The sequence below is a fragment of the Benincasa hispida genome, chromosome 9, assembly GCF_009727055.1.
Source record: "Benincasa hispida cultivar B227 chromosome 9, ASM972705v1, whole genome shotgun sequence".
In the NCBI taxonomy this organism is placed as follows: Eukaryota; Viridiplantae; Streptophyta; class Magnoliopsida; order Cucurbitales; family Cucurbitaceae; genus Benincasa; species Benincasa hispida.
In genome coordinates this window covers 56,932,412-56,959,407 of record NC_052357.1, presented here as the reverse complement: position 1 = coordinate 56,959,407, position 26,996 = coordinate 56,932,412, and the positions used below count along the sequence as shown (strand labels likewise).

At 29.5% G+C, this 26,996-nt stretch overlaps 1 protein-coding gene across 1 annotated transcript; it reads right to left on the bottom strand.

The window, feature by feature from the left end:
* Positions 1-2,353: 2,353 nt before the first annotated feature.
* On the bottom strand, positions 2,354-7,419 carry LOC120084780 (probable transcription factor KAN4). Its single transcript, XM_039040601.1, has 6 exons — positions 6,559-7,419; positions 6,320-6,396; positions 5,125-5,161; positions 4,841-4,940; positions 3,377-3,461; positions 2,354-2,669 (listed from the first exon to the last, which is right to left on the bottom strand). The coding sequence occupies exons 1-6, from the start codon at positions 6,938-6,940 to the stop codon at positions 2,538-2,540; spliced, it is 813 nt and encodes a 270-aa protein (XP_038896529.1). The 5' UTR covers positions 6,941-7,419; the 3' UTR covers positions 2,354-2,537.
* Positions 7,420-26,996: the final 19,577 nt, after the last annotated feature.

Sequence of the window (26,996 nt, the reverse complement as noted above, 5' to 3'; positions counted from 1 at the left end):
CTTTGTCATAAAGGATAAGCTTCAATATTATTACAGTAGAGAGTAAATAATGCGTGCTTACTTCCGTTGATAGATGGCCAAGCCTTTAAAAAAGAAAGGGAGAATATATAGAAGGGAGATATAACGAACTATAACAAACTATCAAAAAAATAGAAACAAAATGCCTAATACTCCCCCTGGGGATAATACATTCAAGACACCCATCTTGGAAAATAGGGATGAAAAAGGAGATAAAAGCAAAGCCTTAGTAAACAAATCAGCAAGTTGCACATCACCTTGAACAATCTTATCCATTACAAAATGGTATTCGAGCTTAATATGCTTCATTCTCTCATGAAAGATCGGATTCGAAACAATGTGAATAGCGGACTGATTAAGTAGATAAGAGCCAACAGCAGAGAGATTATTCGCAAGTCTTTCAATAACTGAGTTAGCCAAATGAGTTCATTAGTAATAGATGCCAACGCCTGCTATTCAATTTCAGCTAAAGATCAAGAGACAGTGCTTTGCTTTTTGGCCTTCCAAGAAACCAAGAAATCTCCCAAAAAAAATACAAAACCCCATTGTAGACTTCCAAGAGTCCAAGCAAGAGGCCCAATCTGCATCAGTAAATACTTTCAATTGAAAGGAGGTAGAAACTGGTAAGAAAATACCTTGAGTAAGAGTTCCATTCAAGTAACGAAGCAAGTAATAAACAACATCTAAATGAGGTTGACAAGGCTTAGAAACAAATTGACTAAGCTTGTGAACTGCAAAGGTAATATCCGGACGAGAAATATTCAAATATAAAAGGCATCCAATAAGACGTCTATAAACTTCCGGCTCATCAAGAAGATCACCATCATCAGACCATAACTTGGTATTAGAGTCCATTGGAATAGAATATGGTTTGGATGACAAAAACCTAGTATCTACAAGCAGTTGAAGGATATAATTGTATTAAGACAACCAGATACCCTTGGATGAACGAGCAAGCTCTAAGCCCAAAAAATATCGCAAATTTTCCAACTACTTTAAGCTCATGAATACAAGAAGAAGATGCACCAATGATGATAATGTCATCCACATATACTAATAGAACAATGAAAGTTAAGTGTTTCTAGATCTGCACATAAATAAAGAGTAATTAAACTTAGACTGCTAGAAGTCAAGTAACAATAAGGCATGGGAGAACTTATCAAACCATTGATGAGACGCTTGTTTAAGACCATATATCAATTAAAATGTAATTTGTATACAAGACGCTCCCCTTAGGCACAACCATATTAGATTTATAACCAAGAGGTAAAATCATGCAAATTTCTTCATATAAACCACCATGCAAGAAGACATTATTAATATCTAGTGAACTAATGACCAATTCAAAGAAACAGTAATAGAAAATAATACATTGACAGTCACAAATTTAGCTATAGAGGAAAATATTTCAATGTATTTGATACCTTCTTGTTGTGTATAGCCTTATGCCACTAAACGAGCATTGTACCTTTCAACAAAGCCATCAAATTTATGTTTGAAATAAGTCATATATATTTAAAACTACTAGCTTGCACCTAACATTAATTTCCAAAACCAAAGCCAAAAATGACCATGCGAAAAAGGAACAACTGTCCACGTAATATTTGTTTCCACAGCTCGAAGTTCAATTTTATAAATATATACCTCATATTATATATTAATAATGCTAACATGATAAATAACAATATCAGAATATTTGAAATAAGTAATATATATTTAAAACTATTAGCTTGCACCTAATATTAATTTCCAAAACCAAAGCCAAAAATGGCTCTGGAAAATGGCAATTGGTAGTCATACAATCTCTATGAAAGTCAACAAAAGTGCAAAAGCAACAATCTCTATCAATCTCTAGTGAGAAATTAGAATCAAAATTCTTAAACATAGAAGAGTCCAATGGATCGCAATAGACATATAAACAATAGGCTGTCAGAATGTGAGACTCGTCTATGTCAAAAGGTACAAAAAGAAGAAGAAAAAAAAAAGCTTTGTCGAGGACTCATTTAACTTTGGCGATTAGTTGTCGATTTCTATTGCGGATTTAGTTGGGCTCATTAGAGAAGATGGGTAATAAAGAGTAGATGAGTTAGCTTTAAAAAAAAGGTATTTTTTCATTAATATTAAATTATTATTTCCATATAACTATTTTATTTTCCTTCATTCATATCATTATTTTCCAGAAATACATGACCTCAGTTTTTCTCTTTAGTACCATACATAGATTAAGCTAAAATTCATTGTATTTCTGGGTATAAATTGAAAAATGCATTTTTTTCAATTTTAAACATCATAATTTAACAAATAACTAGTAAAAGTTAAATGAGTTTTCATATACTTATGTACATAACGTGCTATAATATAACTCTATTTTATTTATTTTTCCATCTTTAACTAAAACACAAAATCGTTGACAAAATATCAAGATATTCATTCTTGTTGATATTTTTTAATGCAATAATAAAATAGACTAAACTCGGAGATTTTTCTCTCTCGTTTCTTTGGGTTGGAAATTTAGAAAATTAGCAATTGAGAAGGGCAAGCTCTTTTGCATCACCATAATCTAATTGCCAACTTGGTCTTCCAAGAGTAAACTCTAAATTAATCCGCTGCATGGTGATTGCCTCGTCATCATCTCCATTGCTTCCTTCAACCTATAATTTTTTTATTAAAATAAATTATCAAACTTTATAATTTAACCACATTGAAATAAGAATTATGCCATATGTTACAATTTAGGCCTAAGTTTTTAATGGAAAAAATGACAGCATTTTCTTTTTAATGAATCTATAGAGTGAGAGAATGACAACATTTTATATTAATAACCATTTTTCTTTATAATTAGAAAATAACAAAAATCACTTAGAGGGTGTTTGAGCCTCCAACTTCGAGTTGGCGGATTCTACTTCATGTTTGAGACTCCAACTATAATAGTTAATGTTTTCAGCTATTATAACCTACAATTAGTGTTACTATTTCAAATCCTTCTGTGTTATAGTGTTTACTATTTGTTATCGTGTTTATCCAAACATGGATAATTATAAACTATGGACAAGAATAATCACTAATGATAATAATTAACTCACCTTCAAACACTCCTTTAATAATTGTTGAAATGAGTTTTCAAAAAAAATAATTATCAAAATGATAGTATTTATATTATCAACTTTGAAGTCAAATGTTTAATATCTCACCTCCATTTTAATAATTTTCAAGAACTAACAATGCTTCAAAGATTTTACTATGTGAAATGTTGTGAGCTCGAAAAAAAAATATATAAAAGGATATTTTGAATATACACAATATTTTGAATTAAAAAAATAATAATAATAATAATAAATCCTTTTGAATCATTTATTACCTTCATTCCTCTGGATTTAGCGAAAACGTCGGCGTTTGACCTGGCCCTGTCGCAACTCTTGTGCATTGACGTTACCAAACTACTTCTGCACGCAAGAGCAAGTTCAAACTATATAATATATCAATTAAATTTTGAAATTCTAGTGATTTTAAATTAAGACCATGAAGAATAACCTATACGATCAAAAAGTCCGAGGCTAGAACCTAGTCATGATTTTGGGAGTGTTTGGCCTAATGAATTGTAGTTATGAAGTCAAGGAATTCGTGAATCTCCGACTAAAAAAACATCAGTTTTATAATAGATTTCACAACTCTCAAATTTCACAATTACAATCTTTACCTAACCACTCCATAATAATTTGTTTTTATTTTAGAAATCCAAATTTCAAGAATTAAAAGGAAAAAATAAGTTCTATAAAATTGTGAAAAGATAAATACTAGATTTGGATTATGAGGTTTTGTGGTAATAGTGTAGTTGCTTTTCAAGAGACATGAACCATGTTTAAGATTTGTTTTATTTTACACTCAGAACTTTTTAAAGGTTTAGGTTTAATTTTTGCACTTTCAGTAAATCTTAAATATAGTATCTATATGAGATGTTGATTTATTGTTAACTTTTTAAAAATAAAGTCTTTGTTAACTATTTTGCGTATTCGTATTATATCTTTCCTTAAATAGAAAGTATTACTCTTTGTTTAACAAATTCTGTACCATTTAACTTTTTAAATCATCAATAAGAACAAATATTAAGATCTATTGAAAATTAGACATTTATAAATAAGAGATAGGTGAATAAGAAACAAGACACAAAGTAGAAAGATCATAGTAGTAATTTTATCGTTCTTCTTGATTTTCAAATATCTTTATTATATTCAACAAATGTTTTTGTACTTCAATAATTGCAGAGATAAAAGATTGAATCATCAACAACATCTCAAAGACATTTAAGTCCACAAATATAAGTTGGCTAAAATATCATTTGGGTCCTTTCAACTATCCAGTTTTAGTTCATATACTTTCAAAAAATCTTAAATTTAGTCTCCAATAGAATGCAAATTTACTGATGATTGTTGAAAACCTTTTTATTATCTATTAGCATTTTCACTTTAAATTTTGAAAACATATTCACATCCTAATTTTTTTTTTTATGAAAGTCATTATTATTATTTAACCAATTTCAATATAAATTAACTTTAAGTTATTAGACTAAAACTGGACAATTGAAAATCAGGTACTAAAAGTGAATAAACTTCCAAATATATGAACCAAAATGGTATTTAACTATAAACGTTGCTGTGTTAATAAGCATTAAAAGTACATTGGTAAATAAATTTTTTTTTTAAGAAAAAAAATGATGATTTGAACAAAAAAGAGTTAGAAACTGTTGTCAAATAATTTTTATAGTCTAGAAGAAGTAAAATCAGAGAGGCATAAATAGATAGATACAGCATAGAGAAGATCTCACCTTTGGATTCTCTGCAAATGAGCTGATTCAAACATAGATTTTTTAGCAGAGCAAGATAAATCCATGGCATCATCTTCAACCTCACCCCTTCCACAATCATCTAAAAAAAAATAAACCATCTGATCAATTCTCAATAATTCATACAACTAACAGGCAAAAACAGTAGTTGTTTGTATTAAAATGGTACATACAACTAACAGTGTAAATATATATATAGAATTTGAATATAATGTTCATATATTAAAAGAATGTAGATAAAAGAGACAGTGTTTTGTATTTATTACCTGTTCCCTTCACAGTATTTTTCACTGTTCTGTACATCTGCATGAACAAAAAAGACCAGAAAACAAAATAATGTGTTTAGTTTTCAACAGTCCCTTTGCCTTGTTGTTGTTGTTGCTGATTTTAGATGCCCTTTTTTGTCTTTTTACTTTTGTACTCTCTCTTTTACCTCTTACCATACTAATGAATCTTTAAAAAAAAATTGTAGAACTTTTCTAGAATAAGATAAATGTTAAGAGACAAAATCAAGTTCTAGGGAACCCAAAAGGAAAATGAAGGCAGCATCATTGTTCTTCTCAATGTGGAATCACCATTACACAAACCCAGAATATATATTTATTTATTTAGTCATATTCTCATTGTTTGGAAAAATTAGCCTTAAAGCTTTCTTTGTTGTAGCTGTTTTTTTTCTAAAAAATTAAGTTTTGTTTATCGCCTAAAAGTGTTGTTAAAATTCAAACCAAGTTTTGAAAACTAAGGTTCTTGTTTGGTTAAGTAATGGTTTTTAGTTTTTGTTTTCTAAAATTAAGTCTATATATACTACTTTCATATCCAAATTTCTTCATTTGTTATCTACATTTTACCAGTGGTTTAAAAAACCAAACCAAAATTTTAAAACTAAAAAAAAAAATAGTTTTTAAAAACTTATTTTTGTGTTGAAATTTGGCTAAGAATTCAACCATTGTACGATGCAAATCATTGTAAGATATGAGAAGGTAATAGCTTTAATTTTTAAAAACAAAAATATCAAAAATGAAATAGTTACCAAATGAGCCTAAAAATTTTATTTTTAGGAACAAGTTTTGTTTACAATTTTTTTTTTAAAGAAAAATTAAAATCATTGTAAAGAAATTATGAACAAATGAACCTACATTTTAGAAACAGAAAATTAAAAATCAAATCGATATCAAATGAAACTTAAATTTTTTATTAGTCTCAGAAAAAATAGACATAAAAGAGTGATATTTTGTTCTTAAAAAAAAAAAAAAAACTCGGGATTAGAGTATTGTTCATCAATATTTGATGGAGGAGGAAATGATGTCGTCGGAATTTCTTACTTGACATTAAACTGTACCACTAAACTCAAAAATTTAAAGGCTTGTTTGGATTGATTTTCTAAGTGCTTAAAAAAGTGTTTATTTGTATTCTCCAGGTTAAAAAAAAAGGAGAGGTTAGACGAAAAAGAAACCAACCAACCTGCAAATGGCTTTTGACGTGAGCTAGGGTTAGATCCTTGACATTCATAAGCTCCAATACTGATTTTGGTGTAGCTCCTAATGAGAGAGATACAAAAGATAGTCAATTAATGAAAGTTTCAAAATTGCTTTTGATTTCTTACAAATTGTTCTAAAGAATAGTTAATTAAGGTGAATGTGAATAATAATGGAGTGACAAATGAATTAGGGTTATTGAATTTTGGTTATGTGTAAGTTTACTTTCATGGCCACCAAGAAGCTCAACGGCATGTACAAAATGAGCATGAAGAGTTGTAGTCCATCTCATTCTTGGAGCTCGGATATTGCTTCTTCTTACTCCACACCCGACCCCGCCACCGCTTCTTTTGAAGTCACGGCGACCACGGACATTATAACAAGCTTGATGAGGACGAGGACGAGGACGATGATGAGAAACATCCATATCTCCCACTTCAAACCCTAAGCGGAAGAGACCATTTTCATGGCTCAAATCACTTTTGCCACTAGAACTCGAATCCGTGGTGGTTGAGCTTCTTGACTTGGCCTTCATCTCACACGGCAGCGTCGACATCGGAAGGCTGATCTGCAAGGAGAGGTCCGGCAAGGAAGATGGTGTGTTCATCACAAAGATCTAAAAGAAGAGATTAAAAAAGAAAAAAGAGGAGTAATTGAGTTATAATTGGAGGGCTAGAAGAAAAGGGAAATGAGTGATTGCATAATGAGTGGGTTATGATTTGAAGAAGAGAAGTCAGAAGTAGGAGAAAAAATCATTATAATTATTATTAGTAAAATATAGAGAAGAAGAAATGGGAAGTAAGAAAAAGAGGGAAATGGGGAAGGAAAAAGTTAAGGAAAAGGTATGAGCTAGAGAGGTTTGAGTTTATTTAATGCTGAAGAGATGTATATATCATAAAAACTGAGAGTTGTCAAACACGAGCATAGCTCGTGTAACATAAACGTGTAATTTCAATCTCGAGGTTCGAGGTTTCATCTCCACCTTACATATTTGAGAAGAAAAAGAAAAGAGAATGAGAATTGTTATCCAAAGGGGGAAGGAAGAGGAAATAATATGGGGGTTTGTGAGAGAAGGGAAAGGTGGGAAATGGAGAAGAAACAAAGAAGGGAGTGTTTGAATGGAATATTGAATATTGAATTGGGTCTCACTCTAACGTTGATAGATGGCGACACATATCAATTTTTTTTTCATTCTTTTCTAACAATTTCGTACCCTCTTTCTTAACCTTATAAAGATCAATCAACCACCAAAAAAAAAAAAGAAAGAAAGAAAAACTTTCTACTTGCTTTTTTTTTTTCTTTTCAAGAATGTATACATATATACACGAACAATAGTCTAGATTTTGGGTCTACTTTAATTTTGAGTTTGATTTTAATTTTAACCTTAAATTTTAAAATGGAAGTTTGAATTTTACTTCTATTTGATCATTAATATTCAAGATTTACATTTTTTAAATTGATTTTTCATTAAATATTCACCTTTAGTATTGAATGTTGATGTCTATTAATTCATTTAAAATAACTATAATCAATTAAGTTTCACTATTTTTCCATCGCTATTAAAATTAATTTTAAAATTTCACTTCATAATTACTTTAAATTAATTGGTAGATATTAATGTCAAAAGTTAAAGTGAATATTCAGTGAAAAGTGAAGATTAAAAGTATAAATTTTAAAATCTAATGATGAGATTGAAATAAAACTCAAATGTCAATGGTAGAATTGTAATATTTTGAAACTTATGAACTAAATTGAAATCAAATTAAAAATTTAAACACTAAGGCCCTGTTTATTAACCATTCTGTTTTTCGTTTTTGGTTTTTGAAAATTAAGTTTATTTTCTCTCAATTTGTCACAATGATTTTGTATTTTTTAAGTAAAATAGTTAAATTCTTAGCAAACTCCAAAAACAAAAACTAATTTTAAAAAATTACTTTTTTAGTTTTCAAAATTTGGCTTGAATTTTGAAAACAATGGTAAAAAAATAGATGACAAAGCAAGGAATTTAGAGGTGGGAGAGAAATTTATAAGCTTAATTTTCAAAAACTAAAAACAAAAAACCAAATGATTACCCAAACGATCTAAAAGCATAATATTTTGAAACTTGGAATTAAATGGAAACTATATCCAAAACTTAGGGAGCAAAAAAGTTATTTTTTTTCATATATAAATTAAATTCTTTCAAAGTTTCAACATCATCTAAACTTTTATAAACGCTTTAAAATTATTTTTGAGTAAAAATTATTAAAATTTTGGACGAAAATTGAAATATAAAATGCAAAATGAAAATTAGGACCAACTATTCCAAAGCCACCATCACACACCCAATTTTCATCCAAAAATTCACACATATTTTTACTCTAAATGTAGTGTTATAAAAGTAATAATACAATTTTGAAAGAATAAATACTTGTCTAGATGATAGTCAATTATTATGTGGTGTATTTTTGTTGGCTTTATTTGAATTTAATAATAGATATAAGTGGGTGATATACTAAAATTCTTAAGCCACTAAAAATATATACACTATCTTAAAATTAGTAAGAGCTTCTACTTGATTGGGGTGTAGAAATTAAAGCTATTCTTCTTCCCATTCAGTCCCCTCCCTTCTTGTTTTTTTGTTTGTTTGTTCTTTTCCTTCTTTTTTTTTCTTCCTCCTTTCCTTTTCATCTATATGCTTTCAAACAAAAAAGAATTATTCCTTCTTTTGAAGATTAAAAAACTCTTGAAATTATGTTTGGGTTTAAGGTTGTTTTTCAATGGAATCTTATTTAGCCTTGTTTTTTACGAACTATTGGGTTTGTGACATACTTTGTCTTACTTTTCCACATCATACGAGTTTTATTAGTGAATTTTAATGATTAAACTAAAACTTTAGTTTTAAATTACTAATTTGAGTTCATTTAATTTTTATTTTCAATTGATTCTTTATAATTTTCAAAATTCGTATTGGTTCTTTATAGTTGAGTCAAAATGATAGATCATCCCTACAATAAATTTCATTGATTGTATATTGATCTCATTAAAAAAAATAAGAGTAAGGAACAATACATACATCAAATTAAAACTATGTTTAAACTATTAAAAAGTAAATTTAAATTATATTTTTTTTTAGAAAGATAGATGGTGTAAGATACATAAACATCTTCATCATCTCCTACGCTCCTCCGTATATTCAATGATTCAAGTTGGTTAATTAACCTAAATTGAACCTTTATTATACTTCTATAAATCCATGTCATCTTGTTTTGAACGTGTTGAGGATCCTACATTAAATTGGAAAGAACTCATTGTGAGATCCAACAATATGTTTATTTTTTATTGTTTAATTTGGGTGGATGGTGATACGATATAACAATGTAAATCAGAGATTAAATATACTAAAATAAATAATTTGTCTTAATTTTAATCAGCCGACCAAAATAGGGAATTCAATAATGTAACTCAAATTGTAATATAAAAACTATAGTTATAAGAATATATAATAATTAGTGTCTCTGAATAAGAATTAATACAAATTCAGAAGCAGGATGTGCAGAATTTCCAGGAAGAATAATCGTGTGGAAGTGGAAATATCCAAATGCTCTCAAGACTTCCATCGAGCTGTACACGTGCAAACTCTTCGCTAAAGAATATATTCAGGAGAAGATCATTAAAATCGATCTCATCACACAATTTTTAAAAACATTATATTATATTATTAAGTTTGGTTTTGTCGTGAATTTGAGGAGCACAACGGGAACAGATGGTAATAAAATATAATATTAAAATTAAGAGTTGTTTTTAAATATAGAAAAATGAATCAAAATATTTATAAAATATAGCAAAATTTTAAAACTATCGATAATAGACGTTGATAGACACTGATAGTATCAGTGTCTATCAGTGACGTTGATAGACACTTAGAAGTTTATCAGTGTCTATCAGCGTCTATCATTGATAGTTCTAAAATTTTGCTATATCATGTAAATATTTTCAATAGTTTTACCATTTGAAATAATTTCCCTAAAATTAATGTAATATAATAATAAAATAAATAAATAATAAAATGAATAAAACATATTATATAAATAAATTAACAAAATCAGAAATCAGAAAATTATCAAATTTCTCCACTTTCTCCAATTTGTATGGAATTTGCCTAACGTGTGTCTTTCAAAACCCACCAAAAGTCACCATTTATAGTAATTTGGAAATAGGAGATAGATTACATGAACACTAAGAATGAGTATTTACAAGATACATGGAAAATATTTTGGAAAATGAGAACATGATACATGGTTATTGGACACTAAGCATGAGTATCTAATGGGCATCTATATTTTCTATAATATTTATAATACTCCCTCTTAAATGCCCATTATATATATATGAAATATGCCTCATTAAAACCCTACTAGGAAAAACCCAATGGGAAAAAACTCTAGTGAAGGAAAAATATTATATATTTCATATAATTCATACTCCTAAAAACATACAATATATTTGCTCCCCTCACGAAAATATCACTTAAGATCTCTGAGTCACCACATTCCAATGTTGTGTACCAATTTTTCAAAAGTTGCGGTTGGTAGTGCCTTTGTAAATAAGTCTGCCAGGTTATAACCTTCGAACAAATTTGTTGTACAGTGATGTCGCCATTTTCTTCAAGATCATGAGTGTAGAAAAGCTTCAGTGAAATATGATTTGTTCTATCTTCTTTAATATATCCTCCTTTGATTTAGGATATACAAGTTGTGTTGTCTTCGTATATATTGTTGGGAGATTTTTATTAGAAGACATGTCACATGTTTCCCGAATGTGTTTAGTTATTGACCTTAGCCATACACATTCTTGACTAGCCTCGTGAATTGCAAGAATTACAACATGATTTGAGGAAGTGGTCTTTATGGTTTGTTTCACCGATCGTCGTGATATAGCAGTTCCTGCATATGTGAATAGATAACCTGTTTGAGATCTAGTTTTGTGTGGATTAGATAAATATTCAAAATCTACATAATCAACTAGATCAAAATTTGATTTATTTGAATAAAACAAACTCATATCAATCGTTCCTCAGAGACAACGAAGTATAAGTTTGATTCCGTTCCAATGTCTTTTTGTTGGAGAAGAACTATATCTTGCTAATAAATTTACTAAAAATGCAATATCTAGCCATGTATTATTAGCAGTATACATAAGTGCACCAATTGCACTAAGATATGGTACTTCAGGATCAAGAAGTTCTTCATTATCTTCTCGAGGTCGAAATATGTCTTTCTTTATATCCAATGAACGGACTTCCATTGGAATATTTAATGGATGTGCTTTGTCCATATAAAATCTTTTCAAAAATTTTCTTGTATAAGTTGACTGATGAATAAATATTTCATCTGTTAATTGCTCAATTTACAAATCAAGGCAAAATTTTGTTTTTCCGGGATCTTTCATCTCAAATTCTTTCTTAAGATATTATATTGCCTTTGAAAGCTCTTCAGAGTTCCAATTATATTCAAGTCATCAACATATATAGTTATAATAGCAAATCCTAGTTATGATTTCTTTATAAAAATACACGGACATGTTGAATTATTTTGATATCCTTCTTTCAATAAATATCTATTCAGGCAATTGTACCACATTTGTCCTAATTATTTCAATCCATATAGTGATCTCTATAACTTTATTGAATACCATTCCCCGGAATTTGATGTATATGTTTCAGGTACCTTAAATCCTTTTGAGATTCTCATATAAATATCATTATCAAGAAATCCATATAAATATGCTATGACTACATCCATAAGATGCATATCCAAACTTTCATACACAGTCAAGCCAATTAAATATCTTAATGTAGTTGCATCCACCACCGGAGAATACATCTCCACAAAATCAATATCAGGTCTTTGTGAAAAACTTTGTGGAACTAGTCTTGCTTTATATCTTGTGACCTCATTACTTTCATTTCTTTTCCTCACAAATATTCATTTGTATCCCATAGGTTTAATACCTTCTGATGTTTGGACTACTGGTCCAAAAATCTAACGTTTAAAAGTGAGTTTAATTCTGCTTCCATTGCTTCTTTCTACTGAAGCCAATCTTTTCTATGTCGACATTCTTTAACAGATTTTGGTTCAGAATCATCATTTTCAGATCTAATATCAAAAGCAATATTATATACAAAAATTTTGTCAATAATTACATTTGTTCGATTTCATCTTTTTCCTATCATGACATAGTTTATTGAAATCTCATTATTATCTTTAGATATTTCACCTTTCTCACTAGTCATGTCGAGGATTTCTTCATGGGTATTTACATCCTCAACCAAGTCTTTTTCACTATTAATTATTTTTCGATTTCGATGATTTTTATCTTTGGAACCCACTAGTCTACCACACTTCTGGCGTGTTCCAGACTCATTAGTGACAACTTGTTGTGTTGGGATATCAATTTTTTATGGAACATGTGCAGCTGGTATATGTGACTTAGTTATTTTCTTTGCATCTATAAATTGGTCTTGTAATTGATTTACTATATGTTGCAAATGAATTATTTTCTGAAGTTCAAGTTCTCAATGATCTGTATGAGGATCTAAATGAGACAATAACGATGCATTCCATGTAATTTCTTTTGGCAGCAAGATCTACTTCCATGAGTAAGGCCGACTCGAGGGCAAGGGCATACTCTTTGTGTCGGAAAGCAGTAACCATGCCCCGAATGTCTTCTCTTAGTTCTCAAATAAACCTTTCCACCTTCTTCTCTTCTGTGTCCACTAGCCGAGGAACAAAGTGAGACAAGCGATCAAATTTTCGTCCATACTCTGCCACTGACATGTTCTCTTAACAAAGATTAAGAAATTCCACTACCTTTTGATATCTCACTGTCAAAAGGAAATACTTGTTGTAAAAAGCCTGACTGAATTGTTGCCATGAGATTGAAACTTTAATTGTTCTTTGTGTGGATTCCCATCAGAACTTTACATCGCCTCTTAACATGAAGATGGCACAATTTACTTTCTGTTCTTCTGGGATGTTCATATGGCAGAAAATGATTTCTATTTCTGTTATCTAATTCTCTGCTATAGTTGGATCCACAGATGATCCATCAAATGTTGAAGGATTGAACTTCCTGAATTCTCGAATGATATTCAAGTAATTTGTATCGTTGGTTATTGGTGTAGCGGATGTGGTTGCGCTTCCATTACTCATATTCTGTATTAGTATTTGTAGTGCATCTGGTGTAAGTAACACGTAAAGCATTTATCCATTTCCTTGATTTTGAACCCTTGTGAATTCACTTCGAGGTCTGCCTCGTTGTGTTGGAGCTCGTTGTGGTGGCATCTGGTATACACATTTTTTTCATAATAAGGAAGTAATCTAATCCTTTTATTTTTACTCATACTTATGTTTACTAAATTATTTACTAAATTACTTGTTTGAAAATTCCACTTACCAATGTATTTGGCATAACTATGGACATCACTTAACAGGCCGAACCATCAAACACCACGACTCTTCTAATGTAGTAGAGCCTACTTGGCTCAAATTCTCTGATACCAAACTGTAATGGCTAGACCCTTACATAATAAGGTCCGACCGCTACGACATGAATACTTAGACTTTTCTATCATGAGATGAGTTTTGGTGAAATTTTCAAAAGAACACATCTAAAATTGTATTAATTAAGTAGCAAACTATACAAAAAGTTTATTTTACAAAACACCAGGATTCATAAATCATTAGCACAGTGGAACAAAATGCATATATGACCAAAATAGTGAGTTTGATGGTTAGCCCTTTGAGCGGCGTCTAGTCATGCCTTATACATTGTGTCCTTACCTACAAAATCTGTTAAAAAAAAATGAGTATATAATATACCCAGTAAGTAGTTCTCACTTAAGGTAGTGACCAAATGTACAATCACATGCAACATGTATTGAAAACATATGATTGGGACCAAAAACATATAATAACATGAGGTGGTCGGTTATGCTTCCAACGTAAGCTCCTCCGCCCTAGTAGGAAGATGAGGACTTAAGCAGAAACTAACCCATCTGATGATTAGCGGGTCATGCAGTCAATAGGGCTAGAGTCGCATCCAACATTAACCATTAGCATAAACGTAAGATTGGATTAGAGGGGTGCAATCATACATACTCTGCTAGTCCCTAGCATAAACTTGACATATAATTGGGTCTAGAGGGGTGCAACTATACATGCCCTACTAGCCCTGGCAGCATAACCTTTATCTAATTAAAATTTAATCTTATTTTATCATCGTGAACAAACATAATGCATGGGGTCCCTTGTCGAGAAACGTGTTTTAAATATGTAATGCAACACAGCAATAATAACATAATAATGCAACATAGCAAAGGTTCACTATCATAAAACACTTAAAGAGAGGGTGAGATAAACTACTTACCTCGACTGCGATCCTAATTATTCATTATGGTTTGGTCCTATAGATTTCATAGAGAACTAAAATGATAATAATAATAGTCGTAGTAGTAGTATTAGTAGTGATAGTAATAATAATAATAATAATAGTAATAAGAAGAAGAAGAAGAAGAAGAAGAAGAAGAAGAAGAAGAAGAAGAAGAATATAATAATAGTAGTAGTTGTTGTAGTAGTAATACAAAGTAATAGTAATAATGAAAATAATATTAACAAAATTGATAATCAATAATAGTATCATTATATTAGTAATGAGATTAGTAATAAGAATAACAAAATAATCATATTAATAGTAATAGTAGGGGTGTAATACTAGTATAATAATAACTATAATAGTGAGATTTCAAACTTTGTTTAAATGTTAAATTAATTGTATATAACTTTATACATTAAGTGAAAATCTATTACTTATCTTATTGTTAAATAATCCTTGAATTACAAATTACCAAAGATATATAGATTATTGATGTCTTAAAATAAATTTTGTTAAAGTTTAAGTATCAACTTATGATATTAATAAATTTGTCAAACATATATATATATATATATATTACAATTTTGTGGAAAGAAAATTACAACTAAAAAAAATCAATAAGAAAATAAAACAAAAGTATGAAGACTTACTTAAATTAGCCAACTCCCCCAAAACATGCTTTAACCTTCATTTTATAATCAAATTTCAACCCTGCCACTCCTATTTATAGGAGTGTTCCACCGCCATTTCTTTCTCTTTTTTTTTCTTCCAAACCGACTCTCCTATCTAAAGGAACTCTTATTCAAGAGTACCTACGAGTGAAAGCGGATCTTTCCAATTCATTGTGATAAAATTATCGCATATACATTCAAACATACTCTCATAATGCTAAAGAGATCAAGAAACCATACCAAATGAAGATTTCTTCTTCACAGCGAGTCTGAAGTCCAACCTTCTACCTCAAACAATCACCACTCGGACAGAAGAAAACGAAGAAGACAATACCACTCAGAACCCTCAGTATTCTTGGAGTGAGAGTCCAAAGTATGGGCTTTGTTCGGATTTGGTAGAGGAAAGGAGGAAGATAGACCGTACACAACGATCAAGAAAGTGGGAGAAGAGGTCATCTATCGCATAGACAAGATACTTAATCGTTTAGGTGAAGTATACGATCGTGTAGGAAAAGTAAGCGATCGTCTAAGAAAAGGTCAGCGATCGTAAAAACGATCGTGTAGGAAAAGGGTGAGCGATCGTCCAAACGATCACGTAGGAAAAACTAAGCGATCGTCTATATGATCGTTTAGTAAATACTAGGAGTTAAACGATCGCTTAGGAAAAAGGTAAACGATCGTTTAGATAATAGTGCACGACGGTGTAATCGGTATGCGATCGATTAGCACTATCGTATATGTAAGCGATCATGCAGTCACTATCGTATATGCACTGATTTTAAACGATGACACTATCTTTTCACAATGTCTGCATACACCGAGATCAACACACCGTCTGCTATTTATAATGCACTCATCCGTTATTTAGAACAGAAGAGACGCCTTCCCATTTCCTTTATAACCGTCCAATGAATGTGATCTTATAATATTCATAACATATAAATTAATATCATATATTAATTATAATATTTTTCTCTACTAGATATAAATCATATTTATATCAAATTTTCTCCAAATTAATGTATCTCATATATAAAGTTAATTATATCATATTTAATTAACTCGTTCAATTATATCATATATAATCGAACTCCCTCTTGTCAATTTGAACATTTCAAACTGACCCAAAAACTGATTCTTAACTTGTATCTAAGCTACCAAGGGGACCTTATAAACCTATGACTCGAAGCTTCAACGTTGCATGAACAGCTGACTAAACTCTTTAGTCACGATATCCACCATCCGTTAACTGCCAGCATTCCACTAAAGTTCGACAGTTGAACTCTTCTTGCCATAGATATATTTCTATGTCTATTGGATATAATCAATCATCAGTATGATGACCCTTCACAGATGCTCGTAATTACAGCAGGCCAATTTACCCTTTTGCCCCTATAATTGCATCTTCCTCCTTAAGTACCACCGATCCCTCTAATGAACAATACAACATAGTCCTACTATGTGTGAACACCTCTCGGGCCATGAGAAGGTGTGTGGCGCCACATCGTTCAAGCCCTAGGATCAGCCCTTAAGAGAGCAATCTATCTACTTACCCCTACTTTGGGGAAGGAGTGAACTCCATCTTGTGAAGCTGAGTTCCCAGCTCCCAAATCAGACGAATCCCCAAAATGGTAGGTTTGAGTCGGCGTTCTGGCCACTCGCATCCATGCAAATCAAAGAGCCGCCCTCAATGGCAAAAGTTCCCAACTCACTCAGGATTGAGGTCATGTTACCTATGGTCATCCTAGTTAAGTGAAGTCTCAGTCATGAACGGTGTTATATAACGAGACATTAACACTTTGTTGTCAGGTCTTATACAGACTCTTTATATAGGACGCCCCTGCTCGCATGTCCCCTACACGAATGATAAGGATCAAATCATCTGTGACAAGTCACAACACTTGTGACCATTCCACAAAGCGGGCCACATCTGTAGCGTTACCAGGATAAGATTTCCCTCCTATATCCATATACTACAGACTATTTTGGTTATCACTCAAGACATGATCCACTTGTATGTCACCACATACATATTTAAGTTACATACAGATAACCAGGGATATTAAGTTTATTGGTTTGTGGTAAAATAAAAAACATCTAAACGTGCAAAGTCAAGTAGTGAAGTAAATATCATTTATATTATACATCACAAGTATTCGTACAAAGTTGTTTACAAACTACTGGACACGAGACTTTAGAGCACAAACCCCAACACTATCCTTATCTTTCTTTTCTTCTTCTTTATATTTATATTTATATTTATATTTATCTTCTCCTTATATTTATCTTCCTTTTTCTTTTTTTTTTAACCGACTTTCTCTTTTTCTTTTCCTCTCCTTTTTTTTTTATATTTATCTCTCTCTCTCTCACTAACCAATTTATTTATTTATTTATTTTTATTATTATTATTTTTTATTATTTTCTTGTTATCTCATTATTGTTATTATTATTTTAACTTATCTAGATATTTCTCAAATGTTCTTAGTTATTTTATCTATTTATTTTGTTCTTAAACTTACTAGATTTTCTACTTAAAAAATCATCTCATATCATCATTATTTTATTTCTTAGAAATTGTATTACTTTATTATTTGTTTAATTACCAAACTAATATTTTATGTGTTTTCCTTATTATTTATGTACCACTTTTAATTTTAACATATGAAATTTAAAATTGGTTTTCTCTAACTAGTCTTAGAATTAATTTAAAATTAAAATTCACCTTATAATTTTTCATAATATTTATATACATACTTGGGTTGTTATAGTTTCAATTACTCGTATATGAGTATAATATAATCCAGAAGATAAAGCATGCAACTCTTCCAATATACGTTTTTCATTTGAGACCGTAGATATGGTATATAGATATTCCACATTATTCTTATTACTAGTCTCAATATGATAATCATTGCAATGTATATCTTTAAAACTTAGAAGATTTCTCTTTGATTAACTAGAGCACAATGCATTGTTAATTGTAAATTTTGTTCCTCTAGGCAAAATAATATTTGCTTTTCCAAAACTTTCGATCAGATTTGCAGAACCTGATATCATATTAACTTTTACTTCCAACATTGTCAGTTTGGAAAAATACTTTTTACTTGTAAGTATTGTATGTGTAGTTGCACTGTCTACCAAACATAGATCTTCTTTACTCATTTTTTAGTCATCCAACATATGAAAATGATCCAAGTTTCTTCATTAAAAAAAATCATTACAATAAGAAAAACAACATTTAAAATATACAAAAGTTACTAAAAAAAATGAAGATAGATTTAAAAAAAAAAACAGCATTAATTCTAGATATTCTCAAAATCAAATAAAATACTTGATGTTCCATTAACTATGCCTATCTTCTCTTGAGGAGATTCAAAGAAGTCTGTCACTTCCAAATTTGTCATATACGATGGGTCAAATATATCATTATCCTCGTATGCAAAATTTGCTTCCACATTTTTTCCTTTTTTCCTTCAAGGAGGTTTGATAAGTGTTTTGACGTACAACAGGTATGTGACCAATGCCCAATCATTCCACAACGGAATCATTTATTTTCAACACTTTTTGAACTCTTATCTTGTGAACATCATTTTGCATGGTTCTTTTGAAATTTAAATGATTAGAGCGACCATCACGAAAAATAATTATTATTTCATTATCTACCACGGTCATGACATTGACCATGACCTTAACTACGATTATTAACATTCACTTCAGAGAATGGTGTCGTTTCGATTGGTCGAGATTTGTGATTTTTCATCAATAACTCGTTATTTTGTTCGGTCACGAGAAGACATTAAATTAATTCAGAATACTGTTTAAAACATTTCTCTCGATATTGCTGCTACAGGGGCATATTCGAGATATGAAATATAGTCTCTAATATATCAACATTAGTAATTTTCTCTTAGCATAACAACAATTTCGAACTGGTTTTAAATAATGTAGAGTTGTAATCACTTACTGATTTGAAAATTTGCAACCTTAAGTGCATTCACTCATAACAAGCTTTAGAAAGAATTATTGTTTTCCTATGATCATACATCTCTTTCAAATTTTTTTCATAAGATACAGGGATCTTTTATGGTAAGATATTCCATTTTCAATCCCTCGTGGAGATGATGACGAAGAAAAATCATAGCTTTTGCTTTGTCCTAACTGGATGTCGTATTTCCTTTTTTAATAGTCTCCCAAGATTCATAGCATTCAGGTGGATTTTGACATCAAGTACCCATGACAAATAATCATTGTCGTTAATATCAAGGGCGACAAATTCTAATTTTGTGAGATTTGTCATGATAACACTATTATAAAATATTGTATTTATATTAGAAATTTAATAGATATTGAATATGCAAAATAATATTAAATTTATTAATTATAACGAATAGGGAAAAACCGACATACCTTTAAGACCTACCTTTAGTGGGGAAAACGACAGGAACTCGTGCTGATAACATGTTGTGAATTTGAGAAGCACAATGAGAATACAGATGGTAATAAAATATAATATAATATAATAATAAAATAAATCAAACATAATATATAAATAAAAAAAATAAATTAACAAAATGAGAAATGAGAAAATTCTCAAATTTCTCCAATTTGTATGGAATTTGCCCAATGTGTGTCTTTCAAAACCCACAAAAGCACTATTTATAGGCAATTAGCAAGTAGGAGGTGCATTACATGGACACTAAGAATGAGTATTTACAAGACACATGGATAATACTTTGGAAAATGGGGGCATGACACATGGTCAATGGACATTAAGTATGAGCATCTAATGAATATCTATTTTCTATAATATTTATAATAAGTTTGTTTTTTCTTTCATTTTTTCCAGGAATTTAATTTATATTTAGAAAAATTTTCATAGAAAAAAATATCAAACTATTTATAGAAATAGCAAAAAAAAAAAAAAAAAAACACTAGTACTAATAAACTTCTATCAACATCTATCTCATAGTATCAATGATAGACTTCTATAAGTTTTTATCACTTATAGACATTGGTAGACTTCTATTAACCTTTATCAAAATATATTAAATTTTGTTAATTTGTGTAAATAATTTTCTTTATTTTTCTATTTTTAAAAAACTCCTTATATTTATTTCCTACCTTTTATTTCTATTTTGTTATATCCAACACATTCATATATCTTTTAACTAATCATATCATGTTTTTAGCACTAATCTTATCATATTTTAACGCTTATATAATATGCTAACCTTATTATTTCTTATGCAAATGTATTTATAAACTACTCAAAGAGACCAAGTCATTAACCAACCTATTAAAGCATATACCTTCGATCTAGAGGTCAAATATCAAATTAAATTCTCGCACTCTACATGTCTTGTAGTTCATTTTAGTCCCTTATTTTCAAAATGTTCATTTTGATCTCTAAACTTTCAACTTTGGTTTATATTTGTTCCTAGACTTTAAAATTGCATATTTTGATCATTGTACTTATAACTTTGGTTCATGTTGGTCATTGTATTTTAAAAATATGACCATTTTGGTCCTTTCATTTTTAAGAACCAAAATAATCACTTTTTGAAGATTCACCGAAATGAATGAAAGTTGAAAATATAAAAACCAAAATAAATATTTTAAAAGTAGAAGGACCAATGAAAAATAAAGTTGAGAGCATAAAAACCAAAATAAATCACAAAATTAGGAAGATCAAAATAGTATTTAAACCTAATTTAAATTATTATAAAATAAAATATATATATATATATATATTATCGAAATCTTAAAAAAAAAATAGTTAAGTGCTTCTCAAACTTTTTTTTTTTTTTTTACTTTGATTTATTTATTTATATTTGATTATAATAAAATATAGAAAGGTTAAGATTTATTGATGGAAGTGAGTTGATGTGAGGCGTGAGGCGGACCCAGGTGGACGGAGCGGGTGGTTGAGGTTGAATAACGCCAGATTGATGGGCGGCAACAGCCAACAAGGGCTCACGTGACCCTCATCAGGACCCGACCCCTTGTCTCTATTCTCTACCTCTTTGGGGGCTCGACACTCCATGCGCCTTTCCCATTCCAATTTCCTTTTCTTTATTCCACAAACCAACTTGGTGGATGGATGGGGATTCAGTTCAAAATTCAACTTTGGAAATAACTCTTCTCTTTTATAACCTCATTTATCAAGACATTGATAGATATAAATTTGTATTAATTTCCATCATTGATAGTATCAATTATAAACTTCTATCAATTTCTATTATTGATACTTGATAGATACTGATAAACTTCTATTAGTCTATATCAATGATAGATAGACTTCTATCAACCTCTGTCAAGTAATAAACTTGTATCAGTTTCTATCAATGATAATTGATAGAAACGGATAGACTTCTATTAGCATTTGTTTGTGATAGATATTGACAATTATAGTTAAAATTTACTATTTGTGTAAAATAGTTTTGCTTATCATTCTATTTGAGAGAATCTCTTATTATTATTTTGTATTATATGTTATATATTTGTTTTTGTATAGAGATTTGGAAGAGTCTTTGATTGCCTCCTCGATGCATGGTCAGCGGTTCATGCGCTCTAGATTCTTTCCCAACTCTTAATTAATACTTTTTAAACTATTCTCTAGTCAACATCTTCTATCGTTCAATCTTCTCAATTCCCTCGTGCCTTCTTCTTTTTTTTTTTTTTTTTTTTTATTATCATCATTCCAAATTCCATGTGTTTCTCTTTCCAACCTCCAAATTCCCTTTTCTTCATTATCCTTTTTATCACCTTACCTTTAATCTACATTTCAATTTCAATAGTCTTTTTTTTATTATTATATTTTTAATTTATTTCAACATGTTTAACTTTAAATTGTATCGATTTTGTTGATTTTTAAGTCAATCAAAAATCAAATCAAACCAATCGATTTTAGAAAGAATAGATCTAAACTAATGTCCAAAAAAAAAAAAATGAAATAATTGAATTTATTTTATTTGGATCTGTTTATTATCGATTTAGTTCTTAATCTTTTGCATTTTCATTTTTCCTTCTAATATTTATTTTTATTATCCATTTGTTTAGAATTCATCATTTTTGCTAATTTAAAATTAAAATTGGGTATATTTACTTCTTCATAAATTGAAATTTGACATTTTTTTTTTACACTTTTCTAAATAAAAAATATACAAGTTCCATAATAATTGGATTTTTTTCTAAAAAACAAATATACGTACACCACAAAAATTAAAATACCAAAAGATAATTTAATTTTAAGAATATATATATGTCATTGGATCAATTCTGTTTTGATTGGTTTTTCTAATAAAAATCGATCCGAACCAATACCTTTTTGTTTTCTCCAAATATAAATTAAAATGTCCAATTTTATACTAAAAACTAAACAAAACTATTGGATCAGTTTTAATTGGTTTGATTTTTCAATTTTTCGATTTGTTATTGGACTCTACTTAAAGGTATGTTTTAAAAATATTATTTAAAACAACTATTTCATTAGTTTTGATGCTTATAGAGTGAACATTAAAATATGAAGAAGTGATGAGGTAATAATCAAAGAGTCTTGGTCATGTTGGAAATAAAATAATATACAATTTGGATATTCAAATATGAAACAATGTTTTCTTCCACTTACAATAATTCAAATATTTGGAGGAAACAGAATTTTCCAAGGATAGATAAGGACGAAGGAAATTTGAAAGCCTCTATTTGACGATTACTTAATGAAAATGAATGTTAGGACATGAATTGAAATCAGAAATAGACCACAAAAAATTAAAGATTACAAGGACGAAGGTAATATCTTTTTCTTAATAGATTTCTATTTGAAGGTGACAATTAGTTTTTCTTTATTATTGTTATTATTATTATTTTCCTAAATTAGCTTCCTCGAACCGGCCCTTTTACTTGACTTTATTATGTAACAAGAGTTTTATCCGTTAAGGACGACGAACCTCCAAATATCTTTAAAATAGTATGATATTGTCTATTTTGGATATAAGCCCTTGTAAATTTGTTTTTAGTTTCACTTAAAAGACATCTCCATTTTAAATTCATAAACTTTTTCTCATCTAACTAACGTGGGACTTTTGTTACATTTCCGACCATCAATCCCATGAAATATTTATTGCTCCACTAATTTTCACCATAGTTTTTTTTTTTGGCAAAGATATTGTAATTAAAGTGTAGGATGAAGGAATCAAATCTCAGACCATAAGATTGATAGTATGAATACTATACCAGTTGAATTACGTTATGATTGGCCATCCTAACTATTTTCATCATCATTTTAATGGAAAGTTAATGAAATAATAGTTAGTTTGAAACAATTTCAAATACTAAGGGTTAAAATAATGAGCTACGTCATTTGAATTCACTCCCAAATTTCAGGGGCATTTTGTATAATTCTCCTTTGTTTTATTTTGAGGTTAATTTCAATTGAATATTTATTATTACACAATTTTTTTTTTTTTTTTTTTGTTTATGGTTACTTTTAATTTCTTCATTATAATTATAAAAGTTTCAAATTCATCCATGGTAAATCTTACAAATATTTTCTTTCTTTACCCAACCTTACAAATATCCCTAAATTAATAAAATATGAGTCACGTGTGAAAACAAGTGTAATTACAATGAGATTTCATTAATGGATCAATCGTAATAGGCTTATATTGCAAACGTAATTCAAGTTTTCGATCGCGTTTAGAATTAAGAATCTTTCATATTTATTATTATTGGTATGGTTTGACTCTAACGGTAATATTAACAGTAATGGTAAAGGTAATGTAAACGTGACATATTTATTATTCTCATATTGTTATAGTAGCAATATCTATAACGATAACGGTAACAATAATAGTAAAGATAGTGAATCTTACGTAATTTTCAAACACAATTAGATTGAGCACTTTCTATTCCTCAATCAGATCAAACCTATGAAGCACAGAGATACGGTTACACGATACAGATACAATCAGATATGGCGATTCGTCACTTTCTAAAAAACTAAGATACAGATATGTCTAAGGATACGTCATTTTTTATATATATTTTTAATATATATATTTCTAAAAAACGAGAATACTGATACATTGAAGATACATTTTCTTTTTCTTAAAAAAAAATCTAGAATATAGATAAATTTAGCATACAAGTTAATGACAATATCACAAAATAGAATACACACTGAAATACAATTAAAAAAAAAAAAAAAAAGCAACATCTAAGATGTTGAAATACAATAGTTAATAAAAATGCAATAGAAAAGTGATTCATATTACAAAGAAGAAGAAGAAGATTAAAGGGAGAAGTATGAAGATAAACGAAAAACTTATTCATTGAATTGTTGAAGATATCCAAATGGTTTATATTTTGGTAGATTTTGTGGGGACTCAAATATGAAGATGAAGATTAGATGATTTTAGGGTTTGGTCTTTTATTTATTTTTTTTCCTTTTAGTTTTGGACTCGAGCAGTGAACTTTTTAAATAGGTTGCCTAGTTTTAGATTGGAAAAAATTAGATGAGTTGCTTGTTTTTTTCTTTAAAACAAGGTACGCGTAGAAATAAATATGTCAAATCGCGTATCGATACGTATCTGGAAGTATCGGTATCCGATACGTGTCTGATACAGATTTTTTACCTCACATGAAATATCTATACTTCATAGGATCAAATGTTTTAATTATAGAATTAAAAACGGACCGTATAATTCATTACGATTATGAAACACATGGAATATAGTTTTAGAAATAAACGTGGGTGATTTGAAGAGCGAAACAACCGTGGGAAAAAGAGGGTGTGTGTGTGTTTGCTTTGAAAATTGGGCAACTATCAATCTGTGCATTATGAATTATGAAGCTCTCCTCCCAAAGCAAAGGGGGAATTTAGTTTTAGTATCCATCGCTCAAAGTTGAAACGACAAAAACAAAATGGGGGGGAAAAAGAATCGCCGAAATCCACGCCGTTTAGGCTTCTGTGCAACTGCCACATTACATTACATGATCATAAATGCATAATTTTACACACCATATATTATAAAACAAATAACAAACAACACAACCTTCTTCCTACAACTTCATAATATTATTATTCCACGCATCCCTGTATTGTATTGTATTGTATTAGACTGCTTGGTTGACTCTCTCTAGGGTTTTGGAGTAATACAAACCAGGCTGTTAAAAATATCCGACAATCCGAAAAAAAAACCCGAATAAATGGGTTTCTCTTTAACAAATGCTACAAATATTACAAACAAAGTTACACAATTGACTTCATCATCTATGAGAAAATTATGGGTATGTACGACAAATTATCAAACAAAAAAAAGGAAAAAGGGAGAGACAGTAAAAAGGAAAGAATAAGTAGAAGAAGCAGTTAAGGGTTTTGAAGGGGGACCCTAGAGAAGGGCAGTGAGAAAGGCCCTATGATCAGATAGTCATGTGCCTTACCTCAGTGGTTGCTTTGCTTTGATTTCATTTCATTTGGTTGCCCTATTTCACACTCCACACCTACTCAACTTATCTCATGTTTGCCTTCACTTTCAATCTCTCCCACTTTCCAATGCGTCCACTCTAATTTAAGATGGTATTAGAACTGGTTGTTCTCTGTTTAAATCCATATACTGTTATTTACTTTTTTAATAAAGAAAAAAAATATATCTTTTTGGTCTAGTTTCTATTTGGTTTCGAAGTTTATTTAGGTTTCAATTTAGCCCATAAGTTTTAAAATGTTACAATTTTACCCTTGAGATTTTAGTTTTATTTCAATTTGGTCCTTATGATTCAAAATTTTACATTTTTAACTTCAATCTTTTTAATTAATTTAAAATAATAATGAAGTAAAATTTTAAATTTAATTTTAAAACGTGTTGGAAAATAATGGAACTCGACTAATTATAATTATATTAAGTATTTTAAATTTATTAATATACATTAACAATAAAGACAGAAAATGAGTATTTAATAAAAAATCAAGGTTAAAAGTGTAAATCTTGAAATATAGGGACTAAATTGAAACAAAACTTAAAACTTAAAAATTAAATGTGTAACATTTTGATATCAAGACTAAATTGAAATCAAACTCAAAACTTAAGTACTAAATGTAGAACATTTTGAAATTTAAAAATCAAACAAAAACTAAATCCGAAACCTAAGATCATAATGGTATTTTTTCCCTTTCAATTAATATTGATTTCAGATGGTGTTAGATGAATCAATCGATAACCGAAGAATAGTTACCAATTCTATGAGCCTTTCTCAGTAGATCCACTAGTTTATTATACGTACGGGTAAAAGTCATTTAGGATATTATCCTCCTCAACTTTTGCTATAATAATGAACAAAAAAAAAATCTAAAAAAGGAAATAAGTATGTGAGTTGAGAGAAATGAGAGCACAACATCACAATCTTTTATATATAAAAAAATTTGATTTAGTATAAGGGAGTAAAAGCAATTGTATTTTTCTAACGTTCATTAAATAGAACTAGTTATTTCTCGATTGATATATATTCACCAGCTCATCTAGTCAATCTAGAACTCGAGGCTCTGACTTTTCCCTTTTGGGATACACATTTTTTCATGTCGCG